Here is a 23,222-nt window from a genome sequence, read left to right as displayed (position 1 = left end):
TATATAATACAGAAGCTACAATGTCGGCACAGGATATATGTTATATGAAATTATGGTATTTAAAAAAAATCCTAAAATGAATGGGCTTCTATGCGTAGATGGGCCCTCCCGCCTCCATTGATGTTTCTACTTCCAGGAATTCGCCTGCCCCCTTGGGTTCAGGCCAGATCTTATGATTCTTCCAGGCACGATCCTGACACTAATACAACTTTAAAAGGTCAACATCACAATTTGTGTTTTCTGATAGGGAGTGTAAAACCAGGTCAGTTTTGTATTCCAAAGTCCATGTCATTTTGAAACTGGTCATATGTCTTGGAAATCGGTATTTCGATTGTGTTTGCACAGTTATACTGACTTGAAGCGAGACGTCCAATGAAACACCAGTTTGGGTCGTGGCTGAATTCCAGAGGGAGGCAGTGTGGTTAATCCTGTGGCAAACATCAGGAGGTCCTGGAGGGAGACTCCTATTTGGTTATCTGAAAGAAGTATAGATTTTGGTTTTAAAATCATACACTGTCTGGCCAACAAAAAAGGTCACCACCTGGATTTAACTAAGCAAATAGGTAAGAGCCTCCCTGTTGGGGCAGTGCTATGATCTAGGGTTGCTGTAGTTGGTCAGGTCTAGGTTCAGCAACGTTATGTGCCTAAAGAATGAGGTCAGCTGACAACTGTGCCGGTTATTCCATCAATGGATTTTTTCTTCCCTGATGGCACAGGCCAAGATGACAATGGATTCATCGGGCTCAAATTGTGAACGATTGGTTCAGGAAGCATGAGACATCATTTTCACACATGGATTGGCCAAAACTGTCCAGACCTTAACCCCATTGAGAATCTTTGGGATGTGCTGGAGAAGACTTTGCGCAATGGTCCGAATCTCCCGTCCCGTCATCAATACAAGATCTTGGCAAAAAATGAATGCAACGCTGGACAGAAATAAATGTCATATAGAATGTGTGACCTTTTTTTTTTTTGGTCATTTCAATGCAACTGCAAACAATATTTCACCTGGTTGTCGTTGAAAAATCGAAGATTTGATTGTGGTTTCTGCAAGCTCAATATGGATTATAGGTCAAAAGTTGAATGAACGAGTACTTACGTCCTTTCTTACAGGTTGGGTCGTTGTTGCCCACAACACACTAGCTTTCTGCTAATGAATGACGTCATTGACGCATTTGAAAGGCTTTTTAAATCAAATAAGTGACTCAAAAAATATAATACTCAGCGGTCTGTATTTTCTCTGCCCCCTCTTTCGCATGCAACATTCAAATTTCTGGGCAAAAAATGATATCCGGAGAAAAGTGGATTTGAGAGGGAACAGCTCCATAGACCTCCATTCATTCTGCACTTATTCGTGAGCGCCCTCATGTGGAACCAGAAAAGGAACTGCAACCAGTTCAGAAACCGGAAGTTTCCCGAGAGTGGCGGTTCTCCCCTATGGTTCTCCCCTTATTAGACATTCTCTGGTCAGGCCTCTGTGATTCAAGTTAGTATGGCCTGGTACCTACAAAGGTGGATTTGGTATAAATATCTATATATATATATTCTTAAAGTAGCCTACATGTTATAAGGTTTCCATTTCACCCCCCTTTTAAATATGCACAACTTGTTTTTATCAACCACATAATTTCAATTCAACACTAGGCAATGCAGTAGGCTACAAATATAGCATTTTATGGTGTATTTTTGATTTAAATTACTTATTTAATTATTTTCAAACTTTACTTTACCTTTGGTAAAGAACAAGGAACGTTTACAAGGAATAATTGTCCTCTTTATGAATTGAAAAACTAATATATATGCTTTGACTTTTATTTTGAAGTATTAGCGAATGGCGGCCATCATTTTTTCGTTGCTGTCGCTAGTTTCACGCTGCTAAGATGACGACAATGTGGGAGTCTACTTTAATTGGTCAATATTTTTACCCCGCCATTAGAACCTGAAAACAGCGCCACAAATGAATTTATATTCGCTTTTTGTGGCGGTGAGGAAGAAACAAATCTTTCAAATTTCCTCTACTGGCTGAATGGTTTTGCTGAATGTGGAAGAGGGACATATTTTGATGTTACGATTCTGTGTCTAACATTAGACGAAGTGGTTACATTAGCCGAAGGAGAAGAGGTTGGTACAACTTTTAAAAGGAACATCAATGTTATCGCTAGAAGCTAACTTAACTGTAACGTTAACGTTAGACATGAAGAACACTGGGTCAGCATTTACTGTGCATTACAGCGTTACTGTTAAATGATAACACCAACAACCATTGTATCACTCATTTTAGTGTTGCAATAACGGTATCGTTACATTTAAGAGATTATTTTGGTAAAGTTAGAAAGAAATTGGCAGATTCGCGGTTTGCGGCTCAATAGGTGAAATGTGTTACAGACAGCTCTATCTAACCGTAGTCAGGTAGACAACTAGGTTGTAGTTTGTTTTCATCCAAACGAGCCGTCTACAGACACTGATAAATAACATGTGTTTTTGGGCATTCTGCTTTCAGCGGGCGTCTAGGGACCGTTTACAAAGTGCAATACACATCTAGGGTCTCCCTATGCTCACACTACAGCTGATATTTTGGTATAATATGCCATATTTATTTATTATGATTTATCATTGGGAAGAATTTTCAATAGCTTCACTCTTATTCACTCCAGGGCCACAAAAATCACTCCACACATCCAAAATCTCATTTTTGCTCAGACTACACCAATTACTATAGGGAAATCTTCCTTGGCCTAATTTCAATATATTTTTACTAGGAGAAAATGTCAATAACTTAACTTGTTTTGGGTCTACTGCTGCCAAAATCACTCCACACATTTAGGGTCTCCTATGTATATACCGTATTTTCTGGACTATAAGTCGCTCCTGAGTATAAGTCGCATCAGTCAAAAAATGTGTCATGAACAGGAAAAAAACATACTTATATATATATATATATATATAAAGTCACACCGGACTATGAGTCGCATTTATTTAGAAATGTATTTCACAAAACCCAAAACAGACAGAGACCATGTAACTGGAGACATAGAGGCCAAAAAGATTAATGTTAATGAAGACGAAGGAGTGAAGGCAGCCAAGAGGAGGGCCGGAAGGTAATTGTAAAGCAAGCCTGTTCATTGCGCCCCACCAGTCATGTCTCTATTCCCCACTAGTGGGGCCCGCCCCACACTTTGACAACACTGATCTAGCCTTTACAACTGACTCTAAAAATACTGAAAGGATGTTTTCTCTCCATATAATAATACCTTGTAGGAAAAAATTTGACTGTCTCATTAGGGCTGGGATAAACGATTATTTTTTAAACGATTAATCTAGCGATTTATTTTTTCGATGCATCGATTAATCTAACGATTCATTTTTTTCAGTCCGATTCAATTATCGATTATCTCCCCATTAATTCACTAATAGCAACTTTATACATGTTTATTTACACATCTGAATGAAAAAAACATGAATTCTTTAACATTGCAATATATGTTTGTTGCTCTTAAGATTCCAAAATAAAAGACTATACAAGTGCAAAGTAATGCATTCTTAGTCAGAGGTAGCATTCAATAAAGTTCAGTAGTGTAGGCCTATGTCTAATTGAGTGGCTGTCATTTTAAGACGTTCGTGTGGGAATCCTTGCAATTAACATTAACACAGTTGCTGCTGATGTGTGGATGCAATTCATAATGTAGTTAGTTCAAATAACGGTTCATACTTCTCCTTTGGACAAGCACTATTGAGTCTTGGAAAACACTTTTCCATTTACATTGGGATTTTGCAAACATTCAGAGTCAATAAAATGAGCCCTGCAACGAATAAGCAGCTGCAAGTAAGCATGCTAAACTTGACACCCAAACAGTATTCTAACGTTAGCTTTGAGATACTGCTTGATTGCATACTGTAACTTAACTTAGTTTAGTCTCCTCAATGTAGTATGTTGTGATGAGACCTTAGCAGAGTTTACTTTAACTTTAATTCAGCAGTTTTAATGCTGCAAATTTGCGCAGCATGGTCACGATGCTAAGCGGATGCTAAGCGGATTTAATAGCAATTTAGCCCACTGTGTTCTATGCAGTGCTTCTATGTGGCAACAACAATCCTTCAACAATCTTGAATATTTTGTTAAATGCACATGCAGAGGAGGAGCAGCGGGCTCGTTACGAGAGAGAGAGAGCGGGCGGGGCGAGGAAAGGCAGTGTGAGTAAAAAGTGCAGCTCAATGAAATTATTTTATCTTATCTTTAATTTAAATAGTATGCCTACAACATAGAACATCAATGTGTGGTGGCCGGTTTTGATTTTGTGGTGCCCAGCCACAGATTAGTCAACATATGGAAAACACTGAAGGTGTAAAATTAAAAATATTTAGCAGCACACTTGACGAATCGACGCTCATATTTTGTGTCGACGTATTTTTTGCGTCGACGTCATCGATTACGTCGACGCGTTGTCCCAGCCCTATGTCTCATCAATGCTACTTGAACAGAAGTAGCCTCACAAAATCCCAAATACCTGTAGCTACACAAAATTAGGCGTGCGTGTGACAACGTGGACCCACTAGCGATCATGTGACGTTTCAGTGTTTCCCGTACAATGTATTCATCAGCGGCGCAGCGCCACTCCTGGAATTCAAGCGCCACTGCAAAAAAAGTTGGCTAATTAAAAAAAAAAAAAAAAACGCAAGTGAACTTCAGGAACAGCTGCCGTTCGTGTAAATGAACTAAAACAAACAATAAAGGACTTAATCACACACAAACTACTATTTTACTGATTATAAAAATAATAATTATGTAGGAGGTTTAGAAGTTTAGAACCCAGAATTGACCTGCACACTACAAAAGTGCACCAAATTCAACACAAATGACTCAATACACTTGGAGGAGGTCTGCGTCCTTTCTTTTCCAGATATTTTAGGATTTCACCGTGGTATCATTTCAGTATCGAGTATCGAGATATTTATGGCAGGTATTGTATCGAAGTCATAATTTTGGTATCGTGACAACACTAGTAGAAGCAATAAACAACGTTATTTAAAACAACGAACAAAGCGGATCCTTGCTGTCCATGAAAACAGCAGAGACTGGCTAATCTAATCCAAAAATGGAAATAACAGGTCATTGAATTGACACGTGAAATTACACTGTTGTAGGCCTATAGTAGCAAATATGGTGATGACACAGCTTTTAAAACATTTATTTCACACTCGCTGGAGAACGGGCTGTTACGCAAACAAATAAATTGGGGTGGTCTCCGTTTAGAGGGAGAGCAGATAGCTAACAAACGTTCAGAAAAAGTCCTTGGCAAATTTGAGGATTTTTTTTTTTTTACTGTAAAGGCGACTGTGCTCTTTCCCATCATTCAAATTCCAGCCATGCAGAAAAATGGAAGAGTATGCATGTTTGAGGACTGCTGAAGAGTGCTATGGAGATTGCATTATTTGCAAAAAATTTAGACAAGATATCCTTTATAGTGCAACAAAAAGAAACATTCTCCAGTGCATCATTACTGCATATGATGCTGAAAGGGAAGTGGACCTAGGACAAATCCTCAGCTATGAACTGATTAATGTCCCTGTACTGTAGCTATTGCAGATAGCAATTGTTATTTGTGAAGTGGAAATAAGTCTATCCTCACTCAAGTACTGTCTAGCAATGTGGAATGTCCAGTAGTGATCACTGCAAAAACTGCTCATTCAACACTGGTAATAGATGCTCAAGATCTAGTTATGTCTTTAGGACACCCATCTGACTGCAGCACATTTAAGAAGTATGCAAGAAAGTTTGTAAGAAACTTTTGTATTGTTATTTAGTATTTGTTATGTGGTAGCAAATGATGTTAACTATCAAAGAAATAGACCTAATGTAGAAATGCACACAGATATTGCAACAGATAATGGTGTAGGCCTATCTGATTAAGACCTGAGTGGTTGAAACATACTTATTAAATTACACTGGGAGCAAAGAAGACTGTCTTCACTTTTTTTCCCTTTGCAACTGTCAAAGAAATCCCATAAACACGGGAAGGCCTAGGGTAGTCTGGCTTTAAGATTAGGCTCTTCTGCATAGCATTAAGTGATTTGCATGCAGTAATTTGAACACTGACCTTGATCTAGCCTACTTTAGCTATTTAATGGTAATTTATTGCCAAAACACCACACAATATAAATGAGCAATAACAAACAATAAAGGACTTAATCACACACAAACTACTATTTTAATGACTACAAAAAAATAATTAAGTAGGAAGTTTAGAAGTTTAAAACCCAGAATTGACCAAAAGTGCACCAAATTCAACACAAATGACTCAATACACTTGCAGGAGGCCTGCATCCTTTCTTTTCCAGATATTTTAGGATTTGGATATCGTTTCAGTATCGAGTATCAAGATATTTATGGCAGGTATTGTATCGAAGTCATAATTTTGGTATCGTGACAACACTATGCCAGTTTTCTAGATGTCGAGGATCGGAGGCACTACCCCCAACAAGTGATGCAGCTCAATGGCATATTAGAAGAGCACATTATCAAGCTCTAGTGTGGAGGCAAGCACACATACCAAATCCAGTGTTACTAGAAGTAAAATGTTTTTTACTTGTCGGTTGTTGCTAACGGTAGATGCAGTTCTGCATTGGGCTTATTCCCGCTATCTAAATTCATATGTACTGTAGGAGATATTCTGAGTTGAAGGTTATCTGTGCAACTTGTTATTGTGATGAAATGCATTAAACACCACGGGCCCTATCATGACATTCTAAAGTGCATCGTCACTCATCAAAAGTCTATTCAAATTTAGTAGGATGTCCAGTTCACATTGGGAGGGGTTTCGTTATCTAAGTGGAGCGCATGGCGCAACAAGGTGTTCCTAGGTTTTTTAATCAGCCATATGGGTGTGTTTGGGGCGTAACATCATTTCAAACCAATGAGAATGACATCTGTCATTCCCTTTAACGGCGCAAAGTGCGATATGTCAAATAAATGCATTTGGCATTCAACGGCGCATTTGAAGGAGGCTGCTTGCGAGACCGTATGGAATAGTAATTCTTAAACCATGCTTTACTAAAACCTAGCATAGCCTTCACGCATTTGCACTCGTCTATTATTTGAACTCATTGGCAAAGTGAAACTAACTTCACCAAGGAGTCAGTCAACGACAAGACGGTTATATGCAGTTACTTTCACTATTGACTGACAATGGGTTACCACTGAAAACGTAGGCTGGAAAAAGCAACACTTACCAATATTGCTTAAATGACTGAATAAAACAACATTTATCCTGCAGAGGAGTTGCTTATATCTCGTGACAGTGCGTCTTCAGCTGTGCTCCATACGTGTCTCTCGCCTCTCCCCTAATCACTTTTAACCGTCATTACCAATTTGCAAATGATGGTGAATAACTACTCATCATGAGATGTACAGTATTTTGTAATATCTTTATTCTAATTATGTTTCCCATTGTAATCGTGCAATTTGTAATGCTTTGCATGGACGTGCGCTGGTGTGCGTTCATGAATGATAGAAGGATGGTGAGTGCACCTGCCAATACTGTTGACTGTTGACATGCGCTCTTAAAATAGTATATGAACAACTCGCCATTGACTTCTGACCAGGTTTAGGTGGTGTATGATAGCGATTTTTAGACAACGCGCCAGGCCCCTCCCTAGGTTGTTAATTGCCACACCCCTGGGCGCGATGTTTAAAAAATAAACATGCAAAATACCGAATTCAACTTTGCGCGGTTGAAATACGAACTTTACGCCATGCGCAGGTACCCAAAATACAGCCCCACATGAGTGACTCACTATGTTGGCAATAAAAATATGGTTGTGTTTTGATTAGAATTTCCGGGTTTGTTACATGTTAACTGTGATCATGTTCCCATTAAATATGTTAATAAACTATAGTATCGGTTCTTTAATGCTCAAACATGTATTTAGAGAACACTTTTATTTGGTTTTAGTGATTTACTTTTGAAATCAACCCAATTTAGGGAAAAATAAGCAAAACAAATCGCTATGTCATGTTAAAATGCTGATTATGCGGCTTAGAACTCAGAATTGAGCTTGGTAAACAACATATTCAGAATCAGCACCCTCAAATTAGGTAAGAAAGGTGGTTTACCAACTTTTCCTCTAATTTGCCGTCAGAAGTTTTCTTCTGTGAAGCTGCTCTCCCTCTAGTTCACCAAAAGCTATGCTAACCCATTCGCACAATAAATAATTTCTTAAAGGTTCTACAACATTTCTCCATGTGGGATAGTGTCAAGCAGTGAAGTGATGGCCTATTGCAGGTAGGCAATGTTCAGGCAGAAGACCGGCACTGCTTTCTCTGTGGTATTTCTGTCCCTCTGAAGACTGCGTTAAAATTGTGTTTTTAGCAATCAATTTTTTTTTCCTGTGGAGAAACCCCCGCTCATATCAGCCGCACCCCCTCAGATAATACTTCCAACGTCCCTGTCGTGACCTCATGAGCTAAACCATTAATGAAAGCAAAACAAACATTTACAAACAGCCAGATGCCTCTTCATAAAATAACAGTCACCTTCATAAACAATGACAAGTTTTATCATCAGACTGCGTGTCGTTTGGAGCAGCGGATCGGTAGGCTATATTAAAAGCAGAAGATTTTCAGTTTGCTTCGGGATTTAGGCCTAATTCACTTTTGGATTGAAGAGGATGAAATTTTCATGCACAGCCTTCCAGGTGCTGGTGAGGTGCAGTCATCAATTGATAGACAGGAGAGTGAAGGATCACCGCACACACGGTGGGATTTCTTTGCTGATTTTATTTAGTGTATGTCTAAATAAAAGACATACATAACACAATAAACATTATTTAGTCTAAATAAAATCAGCAAAGAAATCCCACCAGTGTGCGGTGATCCTTCACTCTCCTGTCTTTCACTTTTGGATTGTTTGATTATAGTGCTAAATGTTAGGCCTACAGTACGTCTCCTGCGACAGTCCCATCAGCCATCGAAATGAAAGCTCATCGGTGGGGTATACTACGAAGCACGTTAGACATATCTAGGCTATGTAGACATATCGAGGCTTCACAAAGCCTTGACTCAGGGGTATACATTAAGTGATGCTACAATAGCAGTTATGTGATATATTTGTCAAACTAGGCTTTCAGCTCAGATCTGTGCGCGTTCTCGGTGTTGGGATGACATTGGCCAATCGTGAAACGTGGAGACGCACAAGACCGCCTATTTAAAAAACAATTACTTCCGCATTTATGAGCGATAGTGTAATCTACACTGCTATCATTTTTAGTGTCTAGCCTATAACATCAAATAAATCGATTGTCATCAGATGTTGTATGGTATGCACGTACATAGTGGCATATTTGCACGCATAACACTATTAAAGCGCATTCGAAATACAAAATGTTTGTAGAGGCGGAGCACCTGTAAGATATATGACAGAATCCTACACGTGAGAGAACTTCGTTTTTCAAGACAATTGATTGGTCAGTGGGCGGTAGATTACACGATTTGAGCTATAACTTTGCACATAACCTCCTCCCGACCAGGTTTAGTTGCGAGCATAAGATACCATGGTGATATAGCGACGCTAAAACAGATCCACTTTCGTGTCACAGCATACCCTGGCTATGAGAGCAACATACCTCGCTAACCCATTAATCAAGATTCGTAGTATACCCCGCAGGGGGTAATATTGTGGAAACAACTGAAAAAACGTTGGGTGGGCTAAAAAGATGGTCCATACTGTAGTATACTGGCATGCATAGACTCAAAGCGGCAAAAGCCAACATTCCTAACCCTGCTCACAAGTGCCACCTGGTGGTTGTTTGGGTCATTGCAGCTTCACTGGGGAAATATAAATAAAAGATGCGTGATTCACGCGTGAGGTCATGTGAGAATCACGCGTGTAGCCAGACAATTTGAAGTAGTATCCACTGTATATCGGTTATCGTTTTTTGAAAAACTCATATAGAAATCTGTGTGTGGGGGGGGGGATCTCAAGGAATACAGCTCCCATATACATCTCCCAAGTGATAATTGACTTGTCACAGGACTCAACAGCAAAACAATATATCTGAATGGAGTAGTATTATAGCTAGTCATTCTGTTGTTGGTTGTCCTTAAACTTGTAAAGAAATCTAAAGCTTTTCTCACCTGCAGATGAGTGTGGAAGTGAATTTGCAAGGGATGCCTTCCCACATTCTTGATGGTGTCCAGAAACAAGAGACCATTCAGATTGACAGGTTGGTAAACTATTTGAGTAATAGTAAAAACGGTCACAAATGCTTGTCTTTAATGTAAATTCTGTTTCCTATAAGCAATATATAAGCAATACTGTTAACCATGCTCTTCTAGGTCCTTTTCCAAATTCAAAGTGGGTCCTTGGGATCCTACTCCTCTTGGAGAGGCTGTGAATCTCCACCTTTCATATTACAGGTGTGTGCTTTCCGTTTGTTTGTGTAAGTTCCCAAGACAGAAAAAAGTCACCCAGAGACACTTCACTCCTGCCAGAGGGAGTGAACCTGGGCTACCTTCCTCAATATGGAAATGATGGGCTGAAATAGCTGCTAAAGTAACACCTGGAGAAAGGACCCAAACAACATAGCTGCGAAGTCAGTGGGGGAAAAAATGTTTTTAATTAATATCTAAAAAAGTATAAAGTTCTCAAAAACAAAACCAAGTTTGTATGATCAGAGGTTCAAGCTGAATTAGAATGTAGAGATGAAAAGAAGAATAAGAATTTTAAAAAGAAAGAACTAAACTAAACTAAAGAATTTCCTGAGTGAAAAAACAGTGCATGGGTGACATTTATTACTGCAAGCGCCCTTGGCTTGCAACGCATCTAGCATGTTTGCCTTGTGTCGTGTGTTGCCAACTTTTCTGGCTATCCTATCACATTATACATGCTATAACTAATATATGAGCACAGGTAGGAATCAGCGTTTCCGCTAGAAATAAATGGTGGCGGTCAAAGTGACCGGCAGAGGTTTTGTTTTCCGGACATTTTGATGATCTGCTGCTCAAATATCCTATTATCGCTTCTTAATTAGTCAAGTTGAGGAAAACTGGAGGCAGGCTATGTAGCTTAAAGAATGAAATAATCAAGCCGTATAGAATGCAACATGTTTATTAGCATAACTTTCAAATAGACGGGAAAAAACATGAACGTCCGATTCGCATCAATTATGTGAGTAGGCCTAGGACTTATTAATAAGGTGCCTGAATTGTTTTTACTAAAGTCGTGGTTTAACAAACCTTCCCCACATAAAATAAATCTGAATAAACCAATTGTTTTTACTCAAACAAACTTAATTATACACTCTCTGTATGTCTCGTATTTGGCTGGTAACATTTAAATTGCCCACTGCGATGCTGCGGATTAAATGATTCCTTGTCAAATTAAAGTGAAAGTTCAGTGTAAATTGACCCATAGTCCTGTTCAAGCCCATAGGAAAAAGAATGAGACAATTTGGGACAACATGGGCCAAGTTATGGACTAGCAGCTTAAAGCAGACCCATGGGGCAGTGGGGAGTTACTTTCAGTTTCCGTTTTGATGCCCCATTGGGTCTGCTTTAAGCTGCCTGTCCATAACTTGGACAACTTCTTTAGCAACTTCTTTTAATCTTTAGCAGTGGTAAAAACCTTGAAGGAGCTAGCTTGTTTTGCATATCTGGACACAGCAAGTTTAATTGACTCTACTTTGTCTGCTTGATCTTTGAAGGTATCGTGCTTCGTCTCAAAATTATGCTTAACACTTGACGTTCTGTACACAACATTCTCACAGCATAAAGTGCACACAGCACGGTCCTTCACAAATACAAAACCAAACTCTTGTGTCAGGACTGGAATGGCCTAGTGTTAGCCTTTTAAGCAGCCGGCGTTGCCATTGTCACAATATCATGCTCAGTCATCCATTCATATGTCAGCACGAACACGGCGGACAGTGCGCTTGGTCACGTCACATACTTTGATCTGAAATTAGCGCGCTTGCAACTTAACTGACGCAAATCGACGCAGTCAAACGGCAGTCAAACGCTCACAGACACAGAGGCAGGTGCTTTTATTTTTAAAACGGGACAGATAAAGTGAGTCGTAATAATACTGAGGTGCCAGCGTGTCAGTGTTTATTCTGCGGCGTGCCACAGGTTGCCGACCCCTGCTTTACAGCCTGTCTGACGTTAATCTATTAATGAAGTGGCGTGAATGCGGAGCTATTGACCAGATGGATCAACTACCGATGAATTGAACATGCAGACACACACACACACACACACACACACACAGAGAACCACTTTGCGCTTACGCAAATGGGCTATGCAACCATGACAACCGTGACAGGCACTCAATTACACTTACACATCACCAATGTGCACTCAATTAGACCTAGGCCTACACACTAGGGCTGGGACAACGCGTCGACGTAATCGATGACGTCGACACAAAAAATACGTTGACGCAAAATATGAGCGTTGATTCGTCAAGCATAACGTGTGCTGCTAAATATTTTTTATTTTACACCTTCAGTGTTTTCCATACGTTGACTAATCTGTGGCTGGCCACCACGAAATCAAAACCGGCCACCACACATTGATGTTCAATGTTGTAGGCCTACAATTTAAATTAAAGATTTATTATAATAATTTATTATAAATAATTTATTATAATAATTTCATTGAGCTTCACTTTTTACTCACACAGACTTTCCTCGCCCCGCCCGCTCTCTCTCGTAACGAGCCCGCTGCTCCTCCTCTGCATGTGCATTTAACAAAATGTTCACGATTGTTGAAGGATTGTTGTTGCCACATAGAAGCACTGCATAGAACACAGTGGGCTAAATTGCTATTAAATCTGCTTAGCATCTTGACCATGCTGCACAAATTTGTTCAAAACTGCTGCATTAAAGTTAAAGTAAACTCTGCTAAGTTCTTATCACAACATAGTACATTGAGGAGACTAAACTAAGTTAAGTTACAGTATGCAACCAAGCAGTATCTCAAAGCTAACGTTAGAAAATTGTTTGGATGTCAAGTTTAGCATGCTTACTTGCAGCTGCTTGTATTCGTTACTCATGCAGGGCTCATTTTATTGACTCTGAATGTTTGCAAAATCCCGATGTAATTGGAAAAGTGCTTGTCCAAAGGAGAAGTACAAACCGTTATTTGAACTAACTACGTTATGAATTGCATCCACACATCAGCAGCCTTTTAACTGTGTTAATGTTAATTGCAAGGATTCCCACACAAACGTCTTAAAATGACAGCCACTCAATTAGACATACACTACTGAACTTTATTGAATGCTACCTCTGACTAAGAATGCATTACTTTGCACTTGTATAGTCTTTTATTTTGGAATCTTAAGAGCAATAAACATACAGTATATTGCAATGTTAAAGAATTCATGTTTTTTCATTCAAATAAACATGTATAAGTTGCTATTAGTGAATTAATGGGGAGATAATCGATAATCAAATCGAAATCGAATCGGACTGAAAAAATGAATCGTTAGATTAATCGATGCATTGAAAAAATAATCGCTAGATTAATCGTTTAAAAAATAATCGTTTATCCCAGCCCTACTACACACCACATTAAGATATGCCTAAAGGTAATAGTTTAAAAATCAATATGAAGTATTCAAATTACTAAATATGTTTAGCTACTAGTAATTATGCAGATTATAAAATAATATACATTATTAACTAAATACACTTTATATGAATTTCAAAATATATGAAATAGAAACATGACGCAAGCCATCATTTTCCGTGTGTGTTTGTGTGTGTGGAGTAGTGTTGCACGGTGTATCGATACTAAAAAGGTATCACGATGCCTTCACGCAAAAAACGATACGATTTCCGACGTTTTTAGAATCGATACTTTATTAAAATAACATTCTGCGTCTGTGTGAACTGCTGCTCTCATTGCTCCTTGCACGCATCTAGGCAAGTGGGCGTGTCAAGCAGGCATCTCTAAGTGAGTGAGTGCGCAGCTAACGTCAACAGTTCTTTGCCGACAGTACTCTGCCTTGTGGATAAAACAAAAGGTGAAGTGAAATCTGGAACTATATGGGATACATCGGGAATAGTGAAGGCAAGCCATCAGGGGGAATAGTGAAGGCAAGCCATCAGGTACACAGAGGCCCGTTTGTAAAATATGTTTCAAAGTCATTTATAAGCAGTAGCCTAGGCTACGCATGGCTAAACACCTCGCAGACATATCCCAGCATTTTTAAAGAGTTCAAAGAACGACAGGTTAACGAATATGCTATAGAAAACACGACTACATGGTTAGTGCCAAGTTCTTCTCTTCTGCTTTAGTCTAGCCTAAGTGAAACAAGTATGGTTCTCTGGGATGAAGCGAACCTTCATCAATGAATTTTGACGAGACTATAACGAACTGTAGCCTAATCATAGGGTGCTAACGTGATGTAAGCGCAATGTTCACGTCAGAATATCATTACCATAACTTGTAAACAAAAAGTTTGGTCAGTACTACTGGTAATATTTGTCATGGCATGTAGACTGCAAATTGTTCAATAATTATTGCCCAGATGTTGGATAGGCTACCCGAAATGCGCTAATTAAAGCCCACAGCATATTACCACCAAAGCGTGTTGAGTCCTGATAACAATAGCGGCTTATTGTTACGTGGTAGCAAATCATGTTATCAAAGGAATAGATGTAATGTAGGAATGCACACAGATATATTGCAACAGGTAATGGTGTAGGCCTATCTGACGAAGACCTGAGTGGTTGGAACGTCGTACTTGTACACTGGGCGCAAAGAAGACTATCCTCACATTTTTCCCTTTGCAACTGTCAAAGAAATCCCATGAACACGGGAAGGCCTAGGGTAGCCTATACTGTACATCAGATGGCCTAAAGATTAGGCCCCTCTGCATAGCATTCAGTGATTTGCATGCAGTAATTTCAACACTGACCTTGATCTAGCCTATTTTGGCTATTTAAAGCTACTTTATTGCCAAAACACAATGTAAATGAACTATAACGAACAATAAAGGACTTAATCACACAAAGTAGGCCTACTATTTTACTGACTATAAAAAAATAATTATTATGTAGGAAGTTTAGAATTTTAGAACCCAGAATTGACCTGCACACTACAAAAGTGCACTGAATTCAACACAAATGACCCAATACACTTGGAGGAGGTACGAGTCCTTTCTTTTCCAGATATCTTTAGGATTTCACCGTAGTATCGTTTCAGTATCGAGCATCGTGATATTTATGGCAGGTATCGTATCGAAGTCATAATTTTGGTATCGTGACCACACTAGTGTGGAGAGAGTCAAGCAGAATCTAGGATGGCCACTGGTATGAATGATCACACTACAGTATATTACTGATGACGATGACGTCACTGAATGCCGCCTTATAGGAGAAATCTGGCCGATTTTTACATGGATCGCTAGACGTTACAGAGTACTGTCAATAGGAGAAAAAAACGTCCAAAATCGGTGCTACCGAACTGGAGTAGCTGCAGCTAATGGCCAGTGCTCCCAGTGAGCTACAATGCTGGGTCTGGGAGCATCATATAAACAACCTTTTTGCCTCTCAAAATGTCATTAAAAGTTACAGCGGGGAACTAAGGGGAAATGGGTATTGAACACATCAACATTTTTTTCAGTAAGTATACTTCCAGTGAGGCTATTCACATGTATTTTTCACTAGACGTTAGTATTAACTTAGGTAATCCACACATATTACAGTTTTTTTTTTTTTTTCAACGGCTTACACACTAAATCTTTGCTTGTCACACAATTTTCTAAACATGTCTTCCAAACATCATAACCCCACACCAAATCTGCAAAACCATACACTAATTTACAGTGTTTGTCTCGGTTTTCAATTTACTAAAACACATTTTGCAAAACACCACACACAATTTTCTACTTAACACACAAAAATCTAACAGGAAGTAACTTGATTTCGTTTTTCACAACCCATCAAAATGCCACACTAACCAGTGTTCACCAGTGCTTCACTCCCTCTCTTCACATTTGTAAACACTCATTACTTTACTGAACACCATCCAATCATTGCCTTAGTATAGGCCTATGAATAGATATATTCTTTAGGTAGAGGATAGAGGAGGAGAGGTAGAGGATTTCCGGTTGATATGTTCAGAACCAATGCAGATACTTTGAAAGGAAAATTACAGTAATCAAACTTTAGCTTCCAGTAATGTTCTACAAAAAGTCGACTTTATGTAAAACTCTATTTTTGTTTCTCCCCAGGTTACCATTAGCTCAATACATTTGTCTAAAGACCTATGAATACATACACAACCCAATGATGCTAACCAGATTTAAGCACAATTTAGTACAACCTGGAAAATCATTGTGTGGTGGTCAATGTTGATCTTGTGGTGGGCTTCCCCAAATAAGTCAATGTATGGGAAACACTGCTTATGGACTTTAATGTTTGGATTTTTTTATATGGGTGGATTATCTGAGTTAATACTAATGTCTGGTGAAAGTTTCATGCAAATAACCTCATTGGAAGTATATTTACTGAAAAAGTTGTTGATGTGTTCAATACTTATTTTCCCCTGCTGTATGTGCAACATGAACAAGGCCCTTACGTCACAAAACAATGCGTTTTCAACTCATTTACTGTGAACAAACTGTTTGAATTCAAAGTTTTCCTTTCCTTGGCATAGCAGGTGGTAACACCATGTGGCAATCATTATGTACAATGTGCACACTTTTATGTTAACCCCATGTTAATCATGTAAAAATGTCTATATTCATGTAACAGAAACCCCAGACTTCTCCTATCAGAGAAAGCATTACGCTTAACTTACCGTCATGCAAGACAGAACAATAATCCCCAGTTCACCTGCTTCTTGCTTGGTACATTCATTGTGGACAGAGGTGAGTATGTTTTGTTAGCTTCAGAGTTCAGATGTTGGAAAAGGCACTGTAGAGATATTTTGTAATGTTTGTCTGAAAATACAGAATCCTGTCTGATTTGCTGTTGCACCCACAAACTTAACTCCCCAGAAACGCAATCAACATTCTCATTACAAAATACCTTGTTCATCTGAACAGATGTATAGTAGTATAGTATATATATACTTTTTTGATCCTGTGAGGGAAATTTGGTCTCTGCATTTAACCCAATCGGTGAATTGGTGAAACACAAACAGCACACAGTGAACACACAGTGAGGTGAAGCACACACTAATCCCGGCGCAGTGAGATGCCTGCTACAACGGCAGCGCTCCGGGAGCAGTGAGGGGTTAGGTGCCTTGCTCAAGGGCACTTCAGCCGCGGCCCACTGGTCGGAATGTATAGATAAATAGCTGTCATATCAGATGTATAGATAAACAGCTTGCAAGGCTTATGTTATTTGCTGATCCCCTTACACCAATCCACTTGAAGAATGGCATGCAATGTGTCAGGGTTTCTGTTAACTGATATTCACAGTGTTTTGTTTAGTTTTTAAAAAAAAAAAAAAAATTTAACCGATAACATTTAAGATGTTTGGTAGTAATTCTCATACAAAACCTAATCATAATGGGATTTGTGTTAACAGCGAAACAGCCTAGGCTGTACCTTTTTTCACCAAAAGACAATGGTTTCCATGCACACCATATTCCAGTGAATGACCATATTCAGAACTAGATATACTACAGAACGGTACAATGTACCTGGTCAATTTGTCTCCATCTCCTACTCCAGTGGTTCTCAAACTGGGGCGCATGCCCCCCTGGCCGGGGGGACATTTCGCAAGGGGAGGGGAGTGAAATAATATTTCTGTGGGGCCACATGGACCTTGCAGTGGCAAAATGCAAGGGGCATGAATGAGTCTATATTTAGCTTGGCCAAAAACTAAAATGTATCATTTGAATTCTCAAAGACTGCATTGTCAACAACTAAAGCAGACATCCACAAACTGGACATTTAGGCTATTAGATTTGCGTCATAGGCTGCAGATAGTTTCTATTGCAGATGCATTCTTTACGGTTAATAGCAGCCTCTTGAAGAGGCCCTCTTCACACTCCTCCTTATTTTAGATTTAAAATGTGCAAGAGTGCATTAGACAACTAATTTAAACAGCCAATTTAATCACTATTTTCCTTCCTCGTTTTTGTCTCGCAAACTCCACTACAGTAAAGGCGCATTATCGTTAGTTGTATCTTGTTTGCCTACTGCGCAAAATATTGTTATATTCATTTCACATTCTTACAACGTTGCCAAGGCTATATTGGTGTTGTGTTGTGGCTCAGACACATGGGCACCTGCAGGAATAAATGTTACTTTGCGTGCATTCAGGGGCTATCATAATGATCCTATATTTCAAATTTCGTGCAGTCTTGAACCTGTCAGCCAAAGATGCCTGCGATTACAACGCCTTGTTTTTGCTTTTTCATTTTCAACTGGGTGGCACTATACCTCAAATGAGTTTATATGGGATGGGTTGACATGGCCCCTTGAGACCAACATACGAAAAGAAAGTTGCTCATCCTAGGCCCTATGGTTCTCAAGATATTCACAGAAAACTGTATCCAGCCTACCCTCCTTTCGGGGGGCCTGCTGCAGCGGAAAATCAATGGTTCCATGCAGCGTTTCCCCTAGAAACTTTTCCAGCAGTGGTGGAAAAAGCTTCCTTTTAGTCGCCGGAGTGAGAGTATAGTTCCATGTCAAATCAGCCTAGAAAATCGCCACGTTTCATTTTCTGTTAGTCTTATTACACTTTCTAACTTCAGAAGACACAAGTTTTCACAATAGGAAAATTACTGGAAATCTTAGTCACTTTTAAGATTGATGCTAGCAGGCGTGATGCTAATGGTCTAATCCCATTCAATGATCTATGCTAGGCTGGAGCCAAAAGTGGTATCGCCAAACTCACAGAACAGCTGTATGAACTGGAAAAAGGTAAAAGTCAATTGTTTAACTCGGGGGTGGGCAAACTTTGGCTCAAGGGCCTCATTGGGTTTTGAAAATTGGCCGGCGGGCCGCACAACCCGACACACGCATAAAAAAATAAATTTTTTATAGCCTATAATTTAGTATGAAAAGTATTTGTTTTAAAATACTGCTAATTTGTTTTAAAAATACTGCTAATTTTATGCTGTTTAACAAATGTATAAATTCTGCACTGTCGCTTTAAGACAGTCGCTTTAATTCACGTTTATTTCTCAATGATCTTCTGCCTGCTCCGCTATGGCTAGTGCTGTACCTACGGCTGGGCCCTCTCACAGTTTTTAAATGGTCAGTAGTGGGAACTACTGTTGCCTTCATGATTTTCCTTTTAAAACTTTCTTATAAGAAGGAGATATAAATTATCAACAATCACAAGCCAGCTGGAACCTGCGGCTCTCTCCCTCTCGTGAGTGCAGGCGCGTTCCCAATTAAATGGATTGCATAATGTTCACGTTAGTTATCTCAGATCTAAGAGTTAACTTAGAGATAACATCATGTTAAACTATTTAACATGATGTTTTGACATTGACATTGTAAACGTTATCTAAGGAGAGTGAAAAGCAGTTTGCAGTAAAGCTAACCAACGTCGTCTCTATTGCAGGAAAAAAATAGCGAGCAGCCTGATAACTAAATTAAATGCTCGGCGGGCCGGATGAAAGTGCTTGGCGGGCCGGATCCGGGCCGCAGTTTGCCCACCCCTGGTTTAACTGGAAAATCAGCGTAATTCCCCAAATGGTGGAATATCCCTTTAAACTTAAATTCTAGAAGTGCCCCGCTTTTCACTATGTTTGCCGAGTGTCAGAGCATCAAAAAGCTACCAAAATTCCTTGCATGAACATGCGAATTTAATATTCCATAAGGGGCATTTTCCGACTAATGTGTATACATGCCACAATATTCCAGTTAAAAGAGGCATATGCTAGGGGTGTTATTCCAGTTTTTAGTTAACTCATTGAATGCCAAGCTGTTTTCGGAAGCTTTGTCCTAGAGTGCCAGCAATCTAGACCATTGTTGATGATTTTTGTACAGCCACAGCATATTCTGTGTTATAGCTATGAACACATACAATGGCTCGTTTAAAAGGTCAGACTTTAAGCTTTCAGTGGGTGCAAACCGTGTATTTCTACACGCCTCTGTTCCTGAGAAATCCCAAGCTAAACAGTGGCTAGTTTTCATCAAAATCGCTGTTTTTTTTTCTAGAAATGGAGATAAAACATCTTTCATGAAATATGAAGTGTTGCCTGTAAACTTTCCGGGAAGTGATCAGCGAAACCTGGCGAGACTGCCACCTAGTGATAGACCCACGAAAATGGCCTGGTTTTGAGCTGACGTGCAAGCGTCACTGATTCGACCCAAAGCGGCAACCGAGTTATGATAAAATGTTCTCAATGTTTTCATCGTCATATATTTCATTTCCATTCATCACAGAGTTCCCAAAATCACATAAGGTGTGTTAGAGTGTCTAGTTTCGTAATTAAAAAAAAAGCTAACAACGTAATATTACTCACTCAATGAGTTAAGATCGCCATCTCTCAAAGTTAAGATCCCCTGCTGCCTGCCGCTCACATTGCAATTTAACAATAGTAGCCTAAAACTAGTCAGAGGTTATTATGGCACGTCCAGTTTCACTTCACATTTTATATATTGTATTGATGTAGCCTATTTAAAACATTAACTTCTCAGTGTTTCCTCTTCATTTAGCGGCTGCTTCAGAATTAGGGGAGAGACACAATATTGTCCGGACGCATAGTAGGCTAAATGCCCTCCGCTAGCTACAGAAAATTGCAGTTTAACAATAAACAGCAATGCTAATCCGAGGTACCCGTCTTTTATTCCATAAATATATTGTTTTTATAGACGTTAGTGGCATGCGCTATCAAGAGCTTCCATGTACTACGCATGTTTGTCAACATTGCAAAAACTACAATTTTCGCACAACTTGGTGGAAAGGTGTAGCACAGGCTAAACCCATTCATTTCTGACAAGTAAAAGTACAACAGTCAGATGTCTACTTAAGTAAAAGTACTGAAGTACTTGTTTTTAAAAGTACTTGAGTATCAAAAGCAGGCTTGGAATTTCACCATTCTGGGGGCAAGGCCACTTGGCCTTCAGTTGGGCATATTTGGTGGGGGGCACAAAGGCCACATGTCAGGGCACCAAGGCCAAAGTTAACTATACAGTAGTGATGGGCAAATGAAGCTTTGGTGAACCACTAAACCACAGCAGTGTGAAGCTAGCAACACTAATGAAAAAATCCAATATGGCTGCCACATGTAGATTTTTCAACATAAAAGTCCTTACCCAAACTAAAAGTATATGTAACCAAAAATATTGGTTTGCTAGGGACTTTTATGTTGAAAAATGTATGTGTGGCGGCCATCTTTTTGCTTTTCAGCTAGTGTCGCTAGGTTCACACTGCTGTGGTTCAGTGGTTCACCAAAGCTTCATTTGCCCATCACTACTACACAGTAGTAGCATATAAAAATGATCAAAGTTGTATTTAGCCTATTCACTGCAGTAGACCTGCATCACTGTATGAAACATTACAAAAACATGAAACATGACATATTACATAGAACTGTAAATCATCTGATCATCTAATAATTACAGATATCTAGGCTATATATAACATTTATTTTATATGTGGCCTGCTATGAAATCATGTATTGAACAATTTAAGCACAGCTCAGCTTTAAGAAACTCAAATAGCCTATGCATGCTTAGCATTTTGTGATCATTAAGGCTACTTTCACAGACTCTTAGTCAGCTGTCCTCTGATTTACCAATATCTAGGCGATATTTGTAATATTTATTTTGTATTTGGCCCGTTATGAAATCATGTGGAACAATTTAACCACATTGTAAAACTTAAAGCCCAAATTTGGAGACATCCATGCATGTCGAAATTTACTGCAAATTCAAAACTGGATTACTCTGGAACGGCTAACTGTACAGGGGACTGCTTTACACCTTTGTGTTCTGTAAGGTCTGCTGTTTATTCTGATATATGGTTTGTCATGTGTTAAAAGAAGGGTTTGTGAAGTATAAGAGATGAATGGGTAGAGAGATCATGGACGCAAAACCTTCAGTAGAATGTATGATTAATTTGAATTACATTATTTACTTTTCTCGCGAACCGTTCAACACAGCAATTATCGGCTAACATCGTTTAAAAGCTGAGAAAAATCTCTTTCATGTGATACTTGTTATGTCTGTGCGATGATGAGTAGGCTACTTCGCAAGTAGTTCAACTGAGAAGAATGGGTGAATTTGGACGCACTTTCTTTCTTGCGCTGTCACTTTCTCCACTGCGTAAAAGACTAAATTCATTTGCGCTGTGAATGCTAAGATTATTTTGACATGCCACAGGCTAAATAAAAATCGCTATTAGTAGGACGCAAAGCAGAATATTGAAAGAAGGGGGCACCATGTCCGCCGTGGCCTGTAAACCTCTGATTTTCAAAGGGGCATCATGACCAACGCAAGGGGCTACGACGGCCATGGCCATCGTGGCCGCCGTGAAATTCCTACCCTGATCAAGAGTACAGGAGTAGCCTACATTTTCTAAATATTGCATTACTACTGCCAGTCTGCCACAGTGCTTACATTTATGTACATAAACGTCCTACATGGAGTTATGAAAAATGTTAATGTTAATACCTTGGAGAATGATAAAGGAATTGAAAGTAAAATCTAGTCATTTTCATCTTTTTACCATGTTGCCAGGGATGGGCAGTATTTCTAATACTATTTTGTATTTGAAACACTTGAAGCGAAAACTATCATTAACTTGTTCAGAAAATTGAAATCGTCTGGCTAGGTGGGGCCACAGGTTGGCACATTCCCGGGATGGACCTGTTGCGTCTTCAACCATTGTTTCATTGACAGGGAAACCAAAATGCTCCCAAACAGGGGATTTAAATGACGCGGGGCGTTCAAGCTCCTCCATTCCGCTCGCCATGACCACGCTGTGTGTGGACTGAACATGCGCACAATTGTTTTTTCATAAATCAATCCGCAGATCAGGTGTGTGCCGAACCGAAATAATTGATCTGAACGGATCACGGATCAATGATGATCCGTTGCACCACTACCCGGGAGTGACCCCCGACTCCCAGTTTTTTCATACTGTAGCCTTATAACCTTTTTTGGTTCTGCCGCCACTGTTAAGAAAAAAATCTAGGGGATTTGGGTAGACATTCATTTGGGCGATTTGGGAAAATAAAAGCCTGGGCTATTATTTGGAGTTTTAGATAGATAGATACTTTATTGATCCCCAAGGGGAAATTCAAG

At 39.3% G+C, this 23,222-nt stretch overlaps 1 protein-coding gene across 3 annotated transcripts in view; it reads left to right on the top strand.

The window, feature by feature from the left end:
• Positions 1–1,913: 1,913 nt before the first annotated feature.
• The window catches only part of stil (STIL centriolar assembly protein), a 44,021-nt gene continuing 22,712 nt past the window's right edge, over positions 1,914–23,222 (top strand). For 2 of the 3 annotated variants that reach the window (XM_042056147.1, XM_042056145.1), the window contains exons 1-4: positions 1,914–2,121; positions 10,136–10,218; positions 10,331–10,411; positions 16,759–16,874. In XM_042056147.1, coding sequence (XP_041912081.1) covers positions 10,136–10,218; positions 10,331–10,411; positions 16,759–16,874 — 280 coding nt within the window. In that variant the 5' untranslated portion in view covers positions 1,914–2,121. The remainder of the gene's footprint in view (positions 2,122–10,135; positions 10,219–10,330; positions 10,412–16,758; positions 16,875–23,222) is intronic. The other variant, XM_042056146.1, reaches the window with a different exon arrangement.

The sequence above is a fragment of the Alosa sapidissima genome, chromosome 12, assembly GCF_018492685.1.
Source record: "Alosa sapidissima isolate fAloSap1 chromosome 12, fAloSap1.pri, whole genome shotgun sequence".
Taxonomy (NCBI): Eukaryota; Metazoa; Chordata; class Actinopteri; order Clupeiformes; family Clupeidae; genus Alosa; species Alosa sapidissima.
This window is presented reverse-complemented; position numbering and strand designations above follow the sequence as displayed.